The sequence below is a fragment of the Nannospalax galili genome, unplaced genomic scaffold, assembly GCF_000622305.1.
Source record: "Nannospalax galili isolate Female #2095 unplaced genomic scaffold, S.galili_v1.0 scaffold137, whole genome shotgun sequence".
NCBI lineage: Eukaryota > Metazoa > Chordata > Mammalia > Rodentia > Spalacidae > Nannospalax > Nannospalax galili.
Window position 1 is genome coordinate 2260339 of NW_008340203.1, and position 19551 is coordinate 2279889.

A 19551-nucleotide genomic window follows, 5' to 3' on the forward strand; every position below is an offset into this window, starting at 1 on the left:
TGAATTCAAGGCCAGCCAGGTCTACAAAGTGAGTTGCTGGACAGCTGGGGCTACAGGAAGACCCTGTCTCAAAAAGACAAAAAAAAAAAAAAAGATGGGGGTTGGAGAGATGGTTCTGTGGTTATTATGCGTATACTGCTCTGCAGAGGACGCAAGTTTGGTTCCCAGCACCAACATAGGACGGGATCTAACGCCTCTTCTGGCCTCCTCATACACGTGGCATACTCCTTTAAGAGGACAGGAAGTGGCCTGTTAAGGTGAAGATTGTTCGGCCACCACAGGGGAAAAATAGGACCAGGCAAGTGTGCCCCTGACACCTGGGCTTCCTCTTCTGAGGCTGTCACCACCTCAAATTAGCAATTACTCAGATTAGCAAAAGACCTATCGAGAGTATGCGATTCAACAGCAGCCTCTTAAAAGATTGTTGTCATACAAGATTTATTCTCAAACACCCACCCCAATTCACAGTGGAGGATTCAGGACATTCAGAGCAGGATCCCTCAGATACAAGACAGACCTTCTAGATTTTTCTTCCTTCCCTCCTTGCCAAATCCCAATGCATGAAGCTACACACACTCATGTGAACACGCAAACTCCCACTCCTTTCCCACGCCTCCCTTTCCCCCCCCCCCACATCAGAGCTCACTTGTAAGACATCTGGCTCTGAGGAAAGAAATGTTCAAAGTCTATTTGAGACCCTAAAGTGAGGAAGATGCATTATTCCTAACCTTCACACTGATTATGGAACAAGCACCTAGCCATTCTCCTGTTAGTATTTTCACTCCCAGCCTCTACCTTGTCCGTCAACCAAGAGCAAATATATATTAGCACGCCCCAACCTGCAGCACATGAAAATGGGGTCTGTCAATCGTCCCTTACCCAATTATGGGGATGCTGGGGGAGTGGTCCCTGAGGATCAGCAAAAGGGTTAATGCAGGAGGGAAAGAGGACAGAAGAATTTGGCTTGAGCTCTGATTGGAGGCAGAGAGAGGCAGTAAGCTGGCATAGGTTTAGAACCAGTGATCATTTAGGGGCTTTTTTTTTTTCTCTACATGATTTAACTAGGGGCTAGAGAATACATACCCCTCCAGAAGGGTCTCTACTAATTACCAACACATTCTTGATAACTTCCTTAAAAGAGTTAGGAAGCAATATGGTATGGACAGCTGGTGCAAGAAGAGCTAGTGGCTCCTGGGATGTGTGCCCTGGAGCCATTTGTAAAGTGCTACTTTGTCATCCCCCGTGGAGTTATTGCTTCTCCAGAGGAGGAACAGGGAAAGGAATGGGAACATAAAAATGGGTATGAAAGCTGGGCGTGGTGGCACACGCCTTTAATCCCAACACTCGGGAGGCGGAGGCAGAGGCAGGCGGATCTCTGTGAGTTCAAGGCCAGCCTGGTCTACATAGTGAGTTCCATGACAGCTGGGGCTACAGGGAGACCCTGTCTCAAAAAGACCAAAAAAAAAAAAAAAAGGATATGATATTGCTTTGTTCACTGCTCAGGCTGATGGTTAAATGGAGCCAGGGTTAACAGCACCAAAAACAACCACATAGCTCCAGAAGACCCGAGACCTCATGGTAGAGTCACTCTACCAGCCAGCTGACCCCTATAGCCCAAGATGGAGAAGAGGCTCACCCCCATATCGTGTTCACATTTCTTAAATTTCATAAGCATTCTGGAACATTGGGGGTGGGGGGGTCAGTCATCAAGAAATGAAGATGGGTGAGGGGACAGGGAATAGATCTGTTCTGCAGAACCACAGGACAAGCTTGCATTAAGAAAATAAATCGAATCATGGTTTAAGACAAAAATGACAATTCTGGCTGCTGCCTGATTGGGGCTCCAGTGAGGTGAGAGGAGGCAGAGATGGGCTCTTCAATCAGTGAGGGCCCCTGAGCACCCTGACCTAAAAACAAACAGCAGTGCCTCGTTGGAGGGGAATCAACATCCCTGACTACTTTGCTGCCTGTAGTACCATCGTGATGGAGAGAAGCCTCCCTTTGGGGAGCACATTCTCACTCCAGTGACTAAGCACAGAATTGGGGATCTAGCTGGCAGCAGGCAATGAGAATCTTCTCAACAGCCTCTGTGCATCAGGTAGGCCACCCAGCATACAGATAAATTCAGGGGACGAGATCTGGGTTCTTCCCTTGCCCTGTCACTGTAAGTGGGGTGGGGAGAATAAAAACCCTACACCACAGTGACCCCCAAAAAGAAGTCTCTCCTCAGTGGTTCCTGGAACTGGCAGGGTCCAGCTGATTCAGCTCTGATTGGTCTAGAAGTTCAAAGTCATCTCCCTCAGCATCAGTGTCCAGGTCTGAACTAGGGGCCTGGAGGAAGCCTCTTGCTCTCCGAGGAGGTGGGCCAGAAGGGCCTGTCTGGGAGGTCCCTGACAAGGCCAGCTGGATCATACCCTGAGAGACCAGGCTGGCAAGGTTGCTGGTAAGGTTGGATCCTCTGGGAAGGGAACCAAGCAGGAGCTCTGGCAGTGCAGCCTCATCCCGGCTGGCAGGTAGGACCTGAGGATCCCTGGCCCCTGGTTGGGGACGGTACATCAAGCTAGGCATTCCAATGCTGGTATCATCTTCATCATCCAGGCCAGCAGAATCCACATTAATGGAAGGGAAGTCTGGAAGGTCTCTGGCAAATGATTCCTCGGGATCGCTGTGACCATCTAGGTCTGAGAGAACACAAGCATGTAAGACATGGTAGCTCCCTGGCCTTCCTATGTCTCAGACACACAAAAAGTCAACCCCTATATAACCAGATTTTTCCCACACTGGATTTCTGAGGATGAAACAAAACCCATGGGACTGGTTAGCTTTCTGCCTTCCCTCAGATGGCTATGATCTCTAATGGACAGAGGACTGCCCCATCTTTCTGTGCTATGCCCATGAGCTAGAGGATGAGGCAAGTAAGGGACTGAGGATGCCAAGAAAAGCAGCAGTACAGCTGTGCCACACCACACTCTGGGGTGGCTCTGCTGCTTGATCCACAGCTCAGGAGACGAGCAAACAATAGTAAGCCCTGTGATCAAGGAAGCTAAGATGCAACAATCACTGTCAGCTCAGGCAAAAGGTTCTCCTCACCTTCAGAGCCTTCTGTTAGAGGTGTCTGGCCCCTTGAAAGGTTGAATGTGCCATTGTCTGTACAGGAGACCTCAGCATCTGAGTGCTCCGAGTCTGTGATAGTCAATTCTCTGGCAACAGTAGAATCATCCAGCTTAGAAAAAAGAAAAGACCACGTTTGAGGAGATGATGCCATCAGCAATCAGCTTTACTAATTAGCAAGACTTAGAAGCTACCCAAGCTTAACAGTGTAGCCAAGTATAGATGGGATTTACCCACAATCTTGACTCCTTGTAGGCTGCTCCCCTAAAAGACTCTCATTCATCAACCTCTTAAGCATGGCAGTCTTGGGAATCAATTAGCTACTTACTGTTAAGCAAGTGACTAACCCAGAGATTACGTTTTACAAGTGACCAGGAAAATACACATACTAGTCAGACCCCAAGGTGGACTGGGCTCCTGAAAAGATGATTATGCCAGCTCCAGAAGTTCTTCCATGATGGTAGGGTAAAGGAAACCTGAGTGGTGTGGTCACCAGGCTCAAACTGAGACCCAATTTAACACCAGGTTCTTATACTCTTAGCACTGTTGGGAATAGGAAATCTAGGGTCTTTGAATGCCCAAGATGAGCTTGAAGCCTGGTTAAATGGGAGCTGGATATAAGGGAAGAAACTTGGGAGGCAGAGGCAGGCGGATAAATGGGGGTCCTATTTTGAAAACTAAATACCAGCGGGGCATGGTGGTGCTTGCCTTTAGTCTCAGCACTTGGAAGCAGAGGCAGGCAGAGCTCTGAGTTCAAGGCCAGCCTGGTCTACATAACGAAATCCAGGCCAGCTGGGGCTACAGTGAGACTCTGTCTCAAAAACAAAAAAAATCAAAAAAGAAAAATAAAAAACAAAGAGAAGAAAAGAGAACAAGGCCAGTGCAGCAACTCCACTCCAGATACCTGAGGACAGAAGGCAGCAAGCTCCTCTTCACTGTCACTGTGGCTGTCCATGGCATGTTCTGGATGGAGAGCTCTGCGGCGCACTATGTGGAAAGAGCAGAAGGCCTTGATCCCTTCCCTCAAAAGGAAATCTCCCTTTGGACTCCAAAATCATACATGAGCATGTAAGAGAAAGAGGCCTTCTCAATATGGCTGTAAATCTACATAGCAATACCTGAGGGTGAGGCTGCTGAGCTTAATTGGTAACACGTGAGAGGACATTCCTCCTCCCATCCCCCACCCATTTCTATTCTGGTCAGATGCTGAACCAACAGCATCAGGATCTGCTAGGGGCAGATGCAAAATCAAGGTGGTTAAGTGGACAGCCATAGGGAAAAGGAGAGCCTCACCTTGGTTAAATCAGGTATGCAAGAACTGATTACTTTCCAGCTAGTTAGCCCAGGGCTTAATGAAACACCCAACCGGGGCTGGAGAGTTGGCTCAGCAGTTAAGAGCACTGGCTGCTCTTGCAGAGGACCGGGTTTAGTTCCCAGCCCCCACGTGGCATCCAACACCCTCTTCTAACCGCCACAGGCATTGTACACACAGGTGCGCTCACATACATGCAGGCAAAACACGCATATACATAAAATTTGCACACTACAGAATCTGAGGTTATATTTTTGGCAACTTATAGAAAGAAAATAATCGAGGGTTTTAAGTCTTATAATTAAAAAACAAACACCCAAACTGTTAAGATTGAAGGTTATGTTTGTATCCCCTCTGTGTGAGGTGGAGCTCAGGCTAGTAGTACACTCCCAGCCAATAAGGTGGCTGCTTTTAATCTCCTTTAGAAGGCAGTTTTCATTAGTGGAAAGAGGCTGGCTTAGAAGTTGAAAAAATCTGCACTGACATTTACTGTAAGCCTCAATTTCCTCAACTGGTAAAAGAAGAAAAAAAAAAATCACATCTCAAGACTGTTGTAAAGATTAAAATGATGTATAGGACAGTCAGTACAGTGATTGGACACTTGGGAAGTGCTTCATAAATAGCACACAATACTAGGGACACCTTCAATGTCATCTTTTTATTCAACTTATGAGCTTTTCTCAGATTAATTTAAAATGGGAGAGTACAGGATTCCAAGCCTACCTAGGTTTCTCTGGAGCAGAGTATTGCTTTTATTTATCATCTTACACCCCTATCTACCACCCCTTACTTCTCCTACCTCCACCTTAAAATTTATTTATTTATTGGGGAGGATGTCATGCACGTGTGTGGCAGTCAGAGCACAACTTGTAAGGAGTTCTCTTCCACCATGTAAGTTCCAGGGATTAAACTCAGGTTGTCAGGCTTGGTGTCAAACACCTTTATCCACTGAGCCCTCTAGCAGGCCTTCTTGAGGGTCCTACTTCTACCCAGTATGTCAGAACTCCCTGTTTCTCCTTTCCCAAACTGCCCAAGTGGAAGAAAGCCATCACATGACACTTACATTGTCTTTCTCTCTGCTTGGACATCATGTAGCCACGGACACTGAAGTCCAGCCGCTGCAGAGCTGGCTTCAGCCGCACATAGGCTCGATCCCACAGTCGGTGGTATACAGCAAGAGGCCATATCATGAAAGTGATAACTGTGAGAAATGGAAATAGTGGAAAATGGAGAAGGGACTGCACAAAGCAATCCTCGCTGTCCCTCTGCTCTTGTGTCTGGTGTTCACGTTGTGTCAAACAACTGTGCTTATTTCTGCTGGTTGCCTCACTAGTGTCCTCTACTGTACAGGGTTGCTGAGGGCAGGACTTCTGTAGCCATCCACAGGCCCCAGGTCAGGACTGCACACAGTGTAATATGCTACTGACAGCCCAGGCAGTGTGAGCACTCGCATACAGGTGTCACTGAGACACAGAACACAATGGCAACCACCAGTCATGTGCAATTCTGACATAAACATACAGATAGGAAATAGTACACCAGCCTCAAACAGAGCATGTGCCAATAGGAAATAACTAAATTTATAAAACTGTACTCCGGAGGAAGGAAAAGTCCTCCAGAGTAAAGAACCTCCAGAGTAAAAAGAAGCCCCTAGGAATTGTTCTAAAAATTCCCTCCTTAGAGACTGTCCTTTAGAGTAGATGCTTAACAATTTCCCAAACTTCTAAGACATGGACTTGGGATATATTTTAGTGATAGAGCACTTGTCTAGCATGCATGGCACCCTGGATTGGATCCCCAGTACGCACCCCCTCAAAAGGAAATAAAGTTTATATGTCTTTATACAGGGAGTACCAGCTCCACATGAAATGACAATCTCATAATAGTAAACATGTCTTGAAAATATGAAAAAGTCCTTTCTTGGAGAACCAAGATATAAAGGTCCTCTCCCTAGACCCAAAGCTGGCTATGACTGGAAAAGCTATGAGCAACGTACAGCTTAGGGGAAGTGCATTCAGACTTACACATCAAGTAGGATAGCAGGAGCCCAGGGATGTAGCGGCCCAAGACAGCCAAAAATGTCAGTATGCCACAGCTCAGCAAGCAGAACTGGAGAACCAAGAAGTAGTACTGAGTTTCTGCCACATGGCAAAGGACTCGGGTGAGGGGAGGTGTGGTGGAGGGGTGTGAGTAAAGATTCTTTATGATCAGAGTCAAGCACAAACATGTCAGAATGACAGCTATTAGCTACTCCTGCATCCAATGGTGAGTCTCTGTGGGAGAACAGGGATGCCCCCTTCTAGTCTATCTTCTTTTTTTCATGGCTAACCCCATACAGCTGAACCTTTCATGCCAAGAAATTGGTTTGAGTAGGTTTTAGCCAAAAATTATCTCTAAAAACAAGTACTGGTGGTGGGTTTTTAAGTCAAAGTAGGAAAGCAAAAAAACAAAAATATAAAACCTCTCACATGTTTCAAATGACACAGAATGCACACAAGCAAGCTTGCTTTCCCATTTTGGGGCAAGAAAATGGCCTGCTCTATGGGGTTGGGGATGTACTTCAGTGGTAAAGAGCTTGCCCTGGCTTCAATCCCCAGCATCAGCCAAGAAAAGAAAAAGAATATGGCTACTCCAAATGACAAGCACACAGAGTCAAGCTCTTGCCTTAGTCTTAATGGCCAGTCAGAAGTCCCTTTCTCTACTCCTTTTGTCTCTATAAACCTCGTGTCTTTTCTTTCTCAAATGAGGATACATATTAGTGTTTCAACTTGGCATGAACTAAACTGAGAGGCCAGAGATGAAAGTGAAAAAGGGAAGTCTTACCTTGCCTGGGTTTTGCTTTTTGAAAAGCAAAAGATTCCTTATGAAAATGGTCCCACTAACCCAGATTTCAGCTACATGGTGGCAGAGCTCGGGCACGCTGAGCAACCGAGGGTGCACAAAGCCCCAGCTATGGGAGAGAGAAGGGGGAACTGTGAAAGAAGGGTGTCAGGGTCCCCCCATCTTGCTGTGTAAGCAGCCAATGCTTCCGGGTTTAAACAGGCTTGGGAGTGGCTAATCTTGGGTGCTTTGGAGGTAAAACATGACTTTCTTCTTGGCTTACCAGGTTGAAACTTGAATTCGGGGACTAGGAGGGCAAACTTGTTCTGACAACTCCACCCTATGAGCAAGCAGCACTATCCACATGTAAAAACCTGCCACCAGCTCTTTGTGCTTAAAAACATCTTCACCACACTTAGCCCATTGCAACTCACTATGATTGCAATCCAGGGACACAAGTAAAAGCACAGTCTGACTGACACCACTGCAGCTGAGTGGGAGGCAACGGGGAGGAAATAATGCAAAACCAAAATAAATCACAGCAGAGAAAGTTCCTTGTATCAAACACATGGGATGGATGAATTAAGAAATAAAAGCAAGGGCTGTAAGACACAAAAGGTATTTTTGGCACTGGCTTGGGAATGATGCCAGGAACCAATGTTTTCTGACCAGGTACTGAAAAATAGCCACAGGTAACAGAAAACACTAAATGACGCAGTATAAAAGTTGGGAGACAAATGAAGTTAGTTGCCTTTAAGTTTTCACACTGGGGCTGAATAATGCAGCTATTTCCCTGGCATGTCAGGTTATAAGGCACTATGATGGCTCATCTCCAGAAAGTTTTTTTTTTTTGTCTTTTTTGAGACAGGGTCTCCCAGTAGCCCCAGCTGGCCTGGAACTCACTATGTAGACCAGGCTGGCCTCGAAATCACAGAGATCCGCCTGCCTCTGCCTCCCGAGTGCTGGGATTAAAGGCGTGCGCCACCATGCCCAGCTCTCCAGAAAGTTCTATAAGGATCAGAAGACACTGAGTATCTCAACATATTACTGTACGAACTTTTAATTTCCTATAGTGATTATCTGGAACAGACCAGAGTTTTAGCATATAGTGTGTCCAGAATATGGAGTTAACAACATATAGCAAGAATAATTCAGCAGAATCAATTAAAGCAACTAAAAGGGATGTAATTAGTGTTCCATACCTCTCATTCTCTAATGCGTCAGGTCTTGGCACTGCAATATTAAAACAAATACCAGTATTAGTTGATAGAGAAAATTAAACATGAAAATATTAGGCTGTTGGTCTGACAGTTCAAGTTTTAGTAGGGTTGGGAAAAAAAAAATGGTACTAGCCAATAATAAAAGAGACATCATGTTATAGTGCCAGAGTGAGGGAGCTGCATCAAGGGAATAAAGGCTTACGCTCGCTCGTTTCCTGGAAGAGGGAGAAAGTACAAACGGACCACGAGAGCCACTATTCAACTACTTCAGCTTAAGGTCATGGTGTACAAGGAAATGGTCCATCCCAACCCCTGAGTATCCATGAACTGCTCATACACATCAGGCTTCTGAGGCATGCTGTAACTACTCCAATCTTAGAGATTTGCCTCTTTAAGTCTCTGTAAAATAAGATAGCAATGCACTTACAAGTTATATAGTCTGTGGGGGACCTAGTAATGTGGGCCTTTAATCCCAGCACTCAGGAGGCAGAGACAGGAGGATCTTTGTGAGTTCAAGGCTAGCCTGGTCTACATAGTATCTTGCCAATACTTCAACTTTAACATGTCCAGAACTCATACCAATTTTCCCCATTCATACTCCCACCTGAACCAATCTTTGCCTCTATCTGATATATACCTTTCTCCCAGTCTCTTACCTTCACTCTAAACCCATCTACTATTTATTAGTATTACAGTATCTTCTTCATGGCTCTCTAAGTCATCCATCATTTAGAATCATGGACATCTCTCTGACTTCTCACAAACACTGCTAGAGTTTTCTAACCAGCCTTCTACCTTCCCCTTTTGCTCCTTTCATGCTATCCTATAAAATGCTACCAAATAGCCAGGCATGGTGGTGCACGCCTGTAGTCCCAGCACTTGAGAGGCAGAGGCAGGTGGATCTCTGTGAGTTCGAGGCCAGTCTGGTCTACATAGTGAGTTCCAGGACAGCTGGGGCTACAGGGAGACCCTGTCTCAAAAACCAAAAACTAAAACAAAATTATAAAATCTTAGATGCCTACTTCACTACCTAAATATCTAAGCCTAACTTTTAGGTCTTATAAAATAAATCTAAACATTTTCTTTAATGAACTCATCATTTCCACCAATTGCTTAATCCTCTGTTCTCAGGAGATGCTTTGCAGGCTGTGATTCTTTTTTTGTTTGTTTTATTTGTTTGGTTTTTGAGGCAGGTTCTTACATAGCTCAAGCTAACCTCCAATTCACTATGAACGTTGAACTCCTAATGTGCTGGAATTACAAGTGTGTGCCACCATCCCTCAGTAATTTGCGAGTTATTTTTTTAAAGATTTTTTTTCTAATATGTATGAGTATGTATGTATGTTTTGTCTGTATGTATGTATGTATACTACATGCATGCCTAAAGCCAAAGACAGTGAGAAGAGAGCATTAGATCCCCTGGAACTGGAATTACAGATGGTCGTGAGCGGCCACATGGGTGCTGGAAACTAAACCCAGGTCCTCTGCAAGAGCAGCCAGTGCTGTTAACCACTGAACCATCTCTCCAGCTCCTAGTTCATGGTTCTCCCCCTCTTATTTTTTCAGTCTTTTTGAGACAGGTCTCCCTATAGCCACAGCTGGCTTGGACCTTGCTATATAGACCAGACTGGCCTCAATCTCACAAAGATCCACCTGCTTCTGCCTCCTGAGTGCTGGGATTAAAAGCATGCACCATTATGCCCACCCCCCACCCCCAGCTTTTAGTTCATGGTTCTTTAATCAGGCTACTTGTCTACACAGAAATGTATTTGTCTACATTCCAAGTATTTTGCTTCATTCAAGGCTTGAACTATGGCCAAAATACATGAATATATCAATCACAGACTGTACTATGCTATCTCTGATATTGTTCTATAAACTATCATTAACTTTTCTTTCATTTGTGTATTATTATTATTATTATTATTTTGCCTTTTTTGAGACAGGGTCCTCCTTGTAGCCCCAGCTGTCCTAGAACTCACTATGTAGACCAGGCTGGCCTCAAACTCACAAAGATCCGCCTGCCTCTGCCTCCCAAGTGCTGGGATTAAAGGCGTACACCACCTCGCCTAGCCATTTATGTGTAATTTTTTGAAAAAAATAACCTATATCTTCTTAGAGTACTTAGTGTTTTGCAAATAAGCAATTAAAAACAAATTTCTTAAAAGGCGTATTGATGCTACCTGGAGCTGGGCATAGTAGTACATGCCTGTAACCCCAACACTAAGGAGGTAGAGGCAGGAGGACTAAGGAGTTCAAGGTCATCCTCAGCTACACACCTGAGTTGGAAGCCAGTCTGGGCTACATGAGACCCTGTCTGTGGTAGACACAGATTTGCTGAGCTTAGTGTGACAACAGTAAGACAGAACCCAGCTCTAAGGACCCACAGACAAGGCATAAGCCTTCCAAGTATCTCCCAAAGCAAGCAATTCAGACTTCAAAATTCAGTGCCCAGCAACACAAACCCCTCAAAGTCCCAAAACTAAAGGCAAAATCTCACAAAGTCACTTCCAGTTGAGGTGGTTCTAAGCACTACGAATCTTACCTCTTATCTCAGGCCAAATTTTGTTCTTCCATTGGTCAATACAGACAATGATCATCAGGCCAAATGCAAGTAAAAATACAAAACGAAGGGATGTCAGTGCAAAAAACCTACAGAAAAGGAAAAACATGAGGGCCATTCAATAAATAAGCTAATTTCAGAAAAGATCACATGTACACTGCAGACTGTGGTAAGCAGACTTCAGTTCTAGTTTTGGGTTGTTGTTTGGACATTAACTAGCTAATAGACCTTGGGTAAATAATTTCCTATGAAGATAATAATTTGCTTCTGCAAAGGTAAAGAACTAAATCAAATAACCTCTTTAGGGACCCTTTCAACCCTCCAGTCTATTAACTTCAGGGACAAGTTAAGATGAAAGCAAGTATTTACCAAGTTAGATCCTAATATAAGGCAAGAACTGACAGATATACATTACAAAGTATTTAATTCAATTAGGAATCCTATTATAGATCAAAGAACTGAGGCCTCCTCAAAGTAAAATGACTTAAGGTCACATAAAAAGTCAACACTAAGGGACTGTCAAAAAGGTAATTAAGAATCAGCACCAATATTTCTCAAATTCCTTTAAAACAAATTGAAAAGGAAAGCCAGGTGTTGTGATCTATGCCTGCAATCCTTTTTTTTTTTTTTTTTTTTTTTTTTTTTTTTGAGGCAGGGTCTCCCTGTAGCCCCAGCTGGTGGCCTGGAACTTGCTATATAGACCAGACTGGCCTCAATCTCACAGAGATCCACCTGCCTCTGCTTCTGCCTCCTGAATGCTGAGACTAAAGGAGTGTGCTACCACACCCAGCACTTTTGAGAGAGCGTTTCTCACTGAATTCAGAGCTCATCCACTGGGCAGACTGGCTGGCCAGTGAGCTCAAAGAATTTGCCTATCCCTGACCTCCCAGGATTAGAGATATGCTACCATACTCAGCTTTTCCGTGGAAGGTGGAGATCTGAACTCAGGTCCTATGTTTGCATGGCAGGCACTTTACCAACTGAGCTATCTTCTCATCACCAAGTGGGGTTTACTTAAGGGTGGTAGTTAAACACACAGAAATCAATAAATGCAATGTAGTGCATAGGAATGTTGCTCAGTTGGTAATACTTGCCTAACATATGCATGAGAATCCTGTCTGAAAAAACAACAACGGGCTGGAGAGACAGCTCAGTGGTTAAGAGTACTTACTGGCTGCTCTTGCAGAGGACCCTGGTTCAATTCTCAGGACCCACATGGCAGCTAACTGCCTGCAACTCCAGTTCCAGGGGACCTGACACCCGCCTCTCCTCCTCCAAGGGCACTGCATGACACAGGTGCACTTACATACATACAGGCAATACGTTCAATTCATGGAAGTAAATTTTCCACCAGAAACATGGCTAATATCCTATGGAAGCCCATAAGTTTGTTTATGTCAGCAGTCACTAAGCGTGCTGGGAAGGCTCCAACAACTCAGAAGCTGGTCACCCAGGGGAAGAAATGTTCTTTGGACATAGGGCTAATCTTTTATTCACTTCTGCTTAGTAGCAGATGGATTAGGCATCCTGTTGGGGGCAAGTGCCTGAAAACATTTATTTTCACATGATAATGTTAGCTAATAATGTTTTAAAAGTCTATTTTACAGGCAAACATGAAATTAAATGACAACTCAGATCTGCCTCAAAACAAGGAGTAGGAAGTAGGAAAGAAGTAGGGTTCTGAAGACCCAAAATTAGCCATGAATTGAATTTTAAAGCTGGTCACATGGTGAAACATAACAGTATTCTCTCAACTTATACACGGTTTGAGTTATCCCATAATAAAGTTTTGAAAATGATCCATCATTCACATACATACTCTATAATGCAAGGCTTATTCCCTTTACTATGAAAAATTGACATATCAAGAATATTGGGAGGCCAGCAAGATGGCTCAGAGAATAAAGGTACTTTCCACCAAGCCTGACAACCTGAGTGCAATCCCTGGAACCCACACAGTGGAAGGAGAGAACCGATTCCTGCAAGTTGTCCTCTGTCCAGAACACACACACACACACACACACAAAACCAAAAAAAAAGAAAAGGCATTATTTTTTGTATAACTACTTTAACCATAAAATTGTCCCCTTTTTTTTGTCTTTTTGAGGCAGGGTCTCCCTGTAGCTCCAGCTGGCCTGGAACTCTCTATGTAGACCAGGCTGGCCTTGAATTCACAGAGATCTACCTGCCTTTGCCTCCCAAGTGCTGGGACTAAAGGCATGTGCCATTTTAAGTTATCTAATTCAATAGTTTGAAGTATAGTCACAGAGTTCTGCAACTATCACTATTGCCTTATTTTAGAGCTTCTCCTTCCTCCCTCCTCCTCCGTCTCTTTCTTCTTTGGTTTTTTTGAGACAGGATTTCCCTTCAGTCCCAGCTGACCTGGAACTCACTATGTAGACTAGGCTGGCCTCAAACCAACAGAGATCTGCCTGCCTCTGTCTCTCAAGTGCTGTGATTAAAAGCCCATTTTGGAGCATTTTCATCACCCCAAAAGAAATGCATACCCATGAGCAATCACTCCCTATCTCTCCTAGCCCTAAAAAAGGTATTAGCCAATTATCCTAGTACATGCTGCCCAATTATTTTCCAGAGAAACCATCCAGTTTAGGTTTCTACCTCCCAAGTGCTGAGATTAAAGGTGTTTGTCACCACACCCGGCTAAGTTTTTGGTTTCTTTTCTTCTTTTTTTTTTTTTTTTTTGTGGAGGGGAGGAGAGTTTGAGATAGTCTCATGTAGCCCAGGCTGGCCTAGAACTTTCTATGTAACTGAGAATTACCTGAACTTCTGATCCTTCTGTCTCCAACCCCCTCACCAATGCTTGGATTGTAGGCCTGTATTACTACCCTGGCCTTTTTTCCTTTTGTGAACCATTCCTTGACCTATAAGGGGTTAAACTCAAATTAAACTGTCAGTCTAAATAAAATGTATTCCTGGACTAGCAATCTGGGGTCCAAAAAGATCATGAGAAACTCTAGAAATAAACAGCTTTTTGGAGGTTAACTACAGCATAGTAGTAGTACGAATTAAGTTGGAGTTTGTTATAAGTAATAGAAATAGTTTGCCTGGGTTCAACCCACAGTAACACACACACACACACACACACCACACACCATACACACACTCACTCACTCACAAATAATGACTACACATTTTTTTTTCTCAATCAAAGAAGATGCTATTTCTAGGTCCCTTTGTTTTCCCAGACTAAGCTCATCTCAGTGGCACTTCAGAATAAAGCACCCCATCCTACAGGGACAGTAAGCCCATTATTGAACAGCATTTGTGACTGCCTGGTTAATGAGCCAGTCACTGGTAAAATGAAAAGAAAAAAATTAACCCAACCTGTATCCCATAATGAAAGCTGAGCTGTTGCTTGCACAAAACCAGAAAAGAAACCAACCAGCGGCTCATGACCCACCTGCACGCTAACACAGATAAAGCACCAGCTTCACAATTACCATATAAGAACTGAAGGCAGGGCTGCCTTACAGCTCTTGCCTAGCATTCTTAAAGCACTGCAAACAACCAACCAACTCCCCTGCAAGCAGAGAGGCAAAGCTAACAAGGACACCACTGGGAGCCTTCTAGGTCACCAAAAAGAACAAAAAAGTCCTATCAAGGCAACAAAGCTCTCCAAAAGCAGAGGCTAGCTTGGGCTGCATGGACCCTGTTTTTAAGAAAAAAGCAAAGAAAAAGAATATTTGTTAATTGCTTTCATCTAAAGTTTGATTCTTAACGCTGCGTGGGAGGGCTAATCCCAGTCCCCGGGGAGGCAGAGAGAGGCATGGTCCACAGAGTGACTTCCAGGCAGGCAGGCTGGGACCAGGGACACTCTGTCAAAAAAAAAAAGTTTGATTCCTAATCTTTTTTCATAGAATATCTGTCTGTATTGAAATGGGTCCTCCTTGCCATTTAAAAAAAATTAAAATCTTAAAATCAGTGATGTTTCTTTTTCTAAATAAAACATCTCCAGAATTCATTGGCTGGAAGGGAAGGAAGGAGGGATGAAGGGAGGGAGAAGCCTCTCTTCCATTTCCTATTCCTCACTACTGTTTTTCATTCCGATCCTAACTCTGTAAATCAGAATTGCTGTAAACCCTTAATCACAGCTCATCACTTTTAATTTTTTTGGGGGTAGGGGGCATCTATCTTTTCATTGCTGAAAACAACAGATTCTATGAGACCCACCCCCAAGAGTACTGCATATTTAACATGTGTAAGCCTAGGTGACTGTAAAAGCAGATCCCAGAAGAGAGCTCAACAGGGACTCAGCTGCGTATTATGCTCAATCAACATCCCCAAAGACCACCTAGAATCACAGTGAGCATTACAGGAAGGGAGCTCAGCCTGTCACACAGCCCTCCTTGAACCATGTGCTCTTTGTTGAGGGGGAAGGACAGAGAAGCCTGCAGTGTCCACTCATTTTCAGGCCTCATTTTCTCTCACCTTCTCTTACCACCTGAGTCAAACCAAAGTTGCTGGAACCTGTTCTTTTCTGATCCTTGGGATAATAGTCTTGCTGACTCTCAAATTCTCCCTGCATGCACATCACTCAAGCACAGACAGGGCTCAGGCTAATGAAAGCAGAAGGTTTGGAAGGGAAGGCCTGCCATTGCTGTTATTACCCTAAAGATGGCAGACTGCTAACCTGAAGTTTATCTCGGAAGATTTCTTTTCTTTCCTTTTTTTTTTTTTTTTTTTTTTTTTTTTTTTTTTATTTCCCTGTAGCTCCAGCTAGCCTGGAACTCATAGAGATCCACCTGCCTCACCTCCGAAGTGCTGGGACTGCCTTTAATCCCAGCACTCTTAGGAGGCAGAGGCAGGCAGAGCCTCTGTGAGGAAGCCAGCCTGGTCTACAGAGCGAGTTCCAGGCAGCTGGAGCTACAGGGAGACCCTGTCTCAAAAAAGACATGCGCCACCACACCTGGCTCAAATCTAGGACGATTTCTAATAGGGCCATTGTAATTTCTTTGGAAGTTGAGGGAAAAAAGGAAAATAAAAGTCAATGCCTTGAAATATACTATGGTGGTGTGCAATCTACAGGGATCTTTTTGTGTGCCATCTTTTTTTTGAGACAGGGTCTCCCTGTAGCCCCAGCTGGCCTGGAACTCACTTTGTAGACCAGGCCTGCCTCTGCCTCCTAAATGCTGGGATTAAAGGCATGCACTACGATGCCTGGCAATGGATATCTTTTGTTAACCTTTTTAAGAGGGCATATTCACAGACACAGAAAACTGTGAATACAGAACACTGAAAGTGAAGAGCTATCTCCCTGAATTTGGATGACTTTTTAATTTAATTTTAAATTATTTGAGACAGGGTCTCATTATGTAGTCCCAGCTGGCCTGGAACTCACTATTAGACCAGGTTGACCACAAATTCAAAGATCTGCCTGCCTCTGCCTCTCCAGTGCTGGTATCAAAGGTATGTGCCACCACATCCAGCTGGATAATTTTTTTAAAAAAAAAGCTTTTTAACATTTATTTTTGTATGCATGTGTATGTGCACACCACACATGGGTCAAGGTCAGAAGACAACTTTTGGGAATCAGTTATTGCCTCAGATTTGGGAGATTCAACTCAGGTCGTCAAGCTTGGCAGCAAGCACCTTTACCCACTGAGCCATCTCACCAGTCCTCAGATGACTTTCTGTACTACTATCAAATCTTCTGAGACTTCAAAATGCATAAAAGAGCTCACTTAATGATGTCATTATTCCTAATAAATAATGAAAAAAAAGTTAAGTGGGTCAGATTTTTCTGACCAAAGCTAATGATCCTCATTCTTTTAACATTTAAAATCTAAAGTCATTTTTCCATATTCCTAAGAGAAATGTCAATACTCACATACACTACTGATAAGTAAAACTAACTTCCAAGGAAGCTCATCCCTCCCCCCCGACCCCCATACACAATTCTCTAAACACCAATGTCAGACTACTTTAGTCGCTAGGATCTTACTGCTTGAACCTTTAAAGGTATGAGTCCCTTCAATGAATGACATGCCCAACTGCTCTTTTAGTCTTACTTCACATCCTCATTTTACTGTATCTCTTCCCCAGCTTCTTGAAGAAAGATGGTAAAGTAACAACTATGCTGTGGATACACTGCAGGCAAACTACCAGGAAAAGCCAGTGATAAAGACCAAGCACAATGCTTTAAGAGATCCAGAGCACAAAAGTGATCCTGAGAGCCTAAACACAGACTTAGTAAGCTTAAGTAAACAAGGTTGGGGTCCAGGCCCAGCAAGATAGCGATGTCCTAACCTCAACATTCAGGAGGTGGAAACAGAAAATCAGAAGTTCAAGGCCAGCTACATAGTGTATACCAGGTCACATTTTAAAAACGTGTCCAAGCTGGGTGTGGTGGCGCACGCCTTTAATCCCAGCACTTGGGAGGCAGATGCAGGCAGATCTCTGTGAGTTCGAGACCAGCCTGGTCTACAGAGCGAGTTCCAGGCAGCTGGAGCTCCAGGGAGACCCTGTCTCAAAAAGACCAAAAAAATTTTTTTTTATTTTATTATTTTTATTTTATGTGTAAGAGGTCTGTGAGTTTGAGCCAGCCTGGTCTATACAGCAAGTTCCAGGCCAGCCAGGGCTATATAGTGAGACCCTGTCTCAAAATGAGAACAAAAACAAAAAAATATGTTTCAGTCAGAACAGTTCGTGTACATCTCAACCCCACATTCTACAAACTAGTTTAATGAGCACCAATTTCTTTTTCCTAAGGATACCTCTGTGGGAAATGTTTTTTTTTTTTCAATATTTTATTTTTTTTTGTGTATGAGTGTATTGCCTGCCTGTAGGTAAGTGCACCTGTGTCCTACAATGCCAGCGAGGACAGAAAAGGCCATAGGATCCCCTGGAACTGGAGTACAGACAGTTGTTAGCTACCTTGTGGGTGCTGGGATTCGAACCTGGGTCTTCTGCAAGAACCGTGTTCTTAACCGCTGAGCCATCACCAGCCCCCGGAAATGGTTTTGATTGGACAAACACTCCCAAACAATGGGAAGGAAGTTGGTACCTGAAAGTCCTGGAAGAAACCTTACCAAAACACTGGACAAATTACTGGTAGCAGCTTCACTGGTAGAGTACTTGCCTAGCATGTGAAAGTCCCTGGGGCTGTTCTCCAGCAGCATACAACACACATACAAAAAAACCTCTTTTTGTTGTTGCAGGCTGATCCAAGACAGTTCTCTCAATCAGCAGTCTACAGTAATGTTAGTTGGAATTGGAATTTGATGGGTAGTAGTCCTCTCGTTACTAATAAACCCAAACTATGCTTGGTAGATTCTATGAAGCCTTGAGTCCTCTTAGGTGATGGCAATTCAAGAGAATGAAAGATACTTAAACAGTGCCACTCAGACTCACGATAACTCACACACTCAGTCACCCTCCAATTCCTTGTTTTGAAACCAAAGTTAAGGATGCTTTAATTCCTTGGGAGAAGAATTGCAATCCTAACTGAAACTGAAATCTCATCACTATTTCATAACTTTTTTTTTTTTTTAAAGACTTCATCTTTTCCCTCAAGCTGCAGCTCCGGATCATTCTGACTTCAACTTGACTGGGTGAGAGTAGCATGCTAATTCACGATAACCGCTCCAGCTTGTTTTACTCATCACACCCAGGGATACCGTCTCAAGACCTTACGCCTCTCCTCCCACAGCAACTACTAAAATCTCTGGAAACAGTCTTCAAACCACACTTGAACAGACACGAGAAAAGGAGTGCATGGTCTCAAATGCAATAGCCTGCCCTAGCTCACCGCGAGCGACTCAGGATGTTACCAGAAGCTCCTGCAGAATGGACGGGGCGCGGCTACCGTCGCAGGGAAAGCAGGGAAGACTGGGGCAAGGCCCCGGGAGGAGCTGGGGTACCCAGGCTTGGAGGTGGAATGGAGTGAAAGTAAGAGAGACAGAATCAGGCAGGTGCCAGAAGGAGCCAGTGCAGCGGAGTGAACAGGGCAGGCGAGAGGTAGATCCCTAGAGGGACCTGGCGGGTTCGCGCCGCGGAGGGCTTCCGAGGGTCCTGTTCTCACCAGAACGCCGCGTTCAGCCCCAAGCACCACAGGGCGCTCCGGGCTGGCCGCTCCCACACCAGGGCCGCCTGCAGCCAGCTCAGCAGAGGCTCGTACGGCCCCAGCACCTCCACCAGGGCCCGCTGCACCGCCTCCACCTGCTGCTCGCGCTCCCAGGAGCCGGACATAGCTCGGCGGCCCCTAAAAGCCAACCCCGAAGCTGGACCCGGGGCCGCGGCCACCCCTCCGGCCTCCTCCATCTCCCCAGCGCCCGCAGCCACAACATCCGGGGCCGCGGCCCAACAGTCACAATAACAGCAACTGCGCAGATGCGCGGTTTGGCCGCGGCGGGGGCCAGGCCGCACAGTGCGCATGCGCTCAGCCTCCAGCCGGCGTTCCCTGGAGGGAGGCGCAGAACGCTGGGTCAAAATACATCATATGTCCCCGCGCCCAATCACCGAGAGCGATACGGAATAGCACATGCGCAGTCTACACAACTGAAGCC

General features: G+C 44.8%; 1 protein-coding gene across 1 annotated transcript; it reads right to left on the reverse strand.

Annotated features, from left to right (window-relative positions):
• Positions 1 to 421: 421 nt before the first annotated feature.
• On the reverse strand, positions 422 to 19364 carry Retreg3 (reticulophagy regulator family member 3). The gene is made up of 9 exons (XM_008835315.3): positions 19068 to 19364; positions 11009 to 11115; positions 8446 to 8476; positions 7247 to 7373; positions 6448 to 6532; positions 5487 to 5624; positions 4016 to 4098; positions 3091 to 3223; positions 422 to 2681 (listed from the first exon to the last, which is right to left on the reverse strand). The coding sequence occupies exons 1-9, from the start codon at positions 19304 to 19306 to the stop codon at positions 2227 to 2229; spliced, it is 1398 nt and encodes a 465-aa protein (XP_008833537.1). The 5' UTR covers positions 19307 to 19364; the 3' UTR covers positions 422 to 2226.
• Between the last annotated feature and the right edge of the window lie 187 nt (positions 19365 to 19551).

Excerpts from the sequence above, each read along its gene's own strand:
- Retreg3 (XM_008835315.3), bottom strand. The coding sequence starts at position 19,306 with ATGGAGGAGGCCGGAGGGGTGGCCGCGGCCCCGGGTCCAGCTTCGGGG. Across the intron at positions 8,477-11,008 it reads AATTTGGCCTGAGATAAGAG|TGCCAAGACCTGACGCATTA; the intron begins GTAAGATTCGTA and ends TTAATATTGCAG. Across the intron at positions 6,533-7,246 it reads AAAAGCAAAACCCAGGCAAG|TTCTGCTTGCTGAGCTGTGG; the intron begins GTAAGACTTCCC and ends TTGGTTCTCCAG.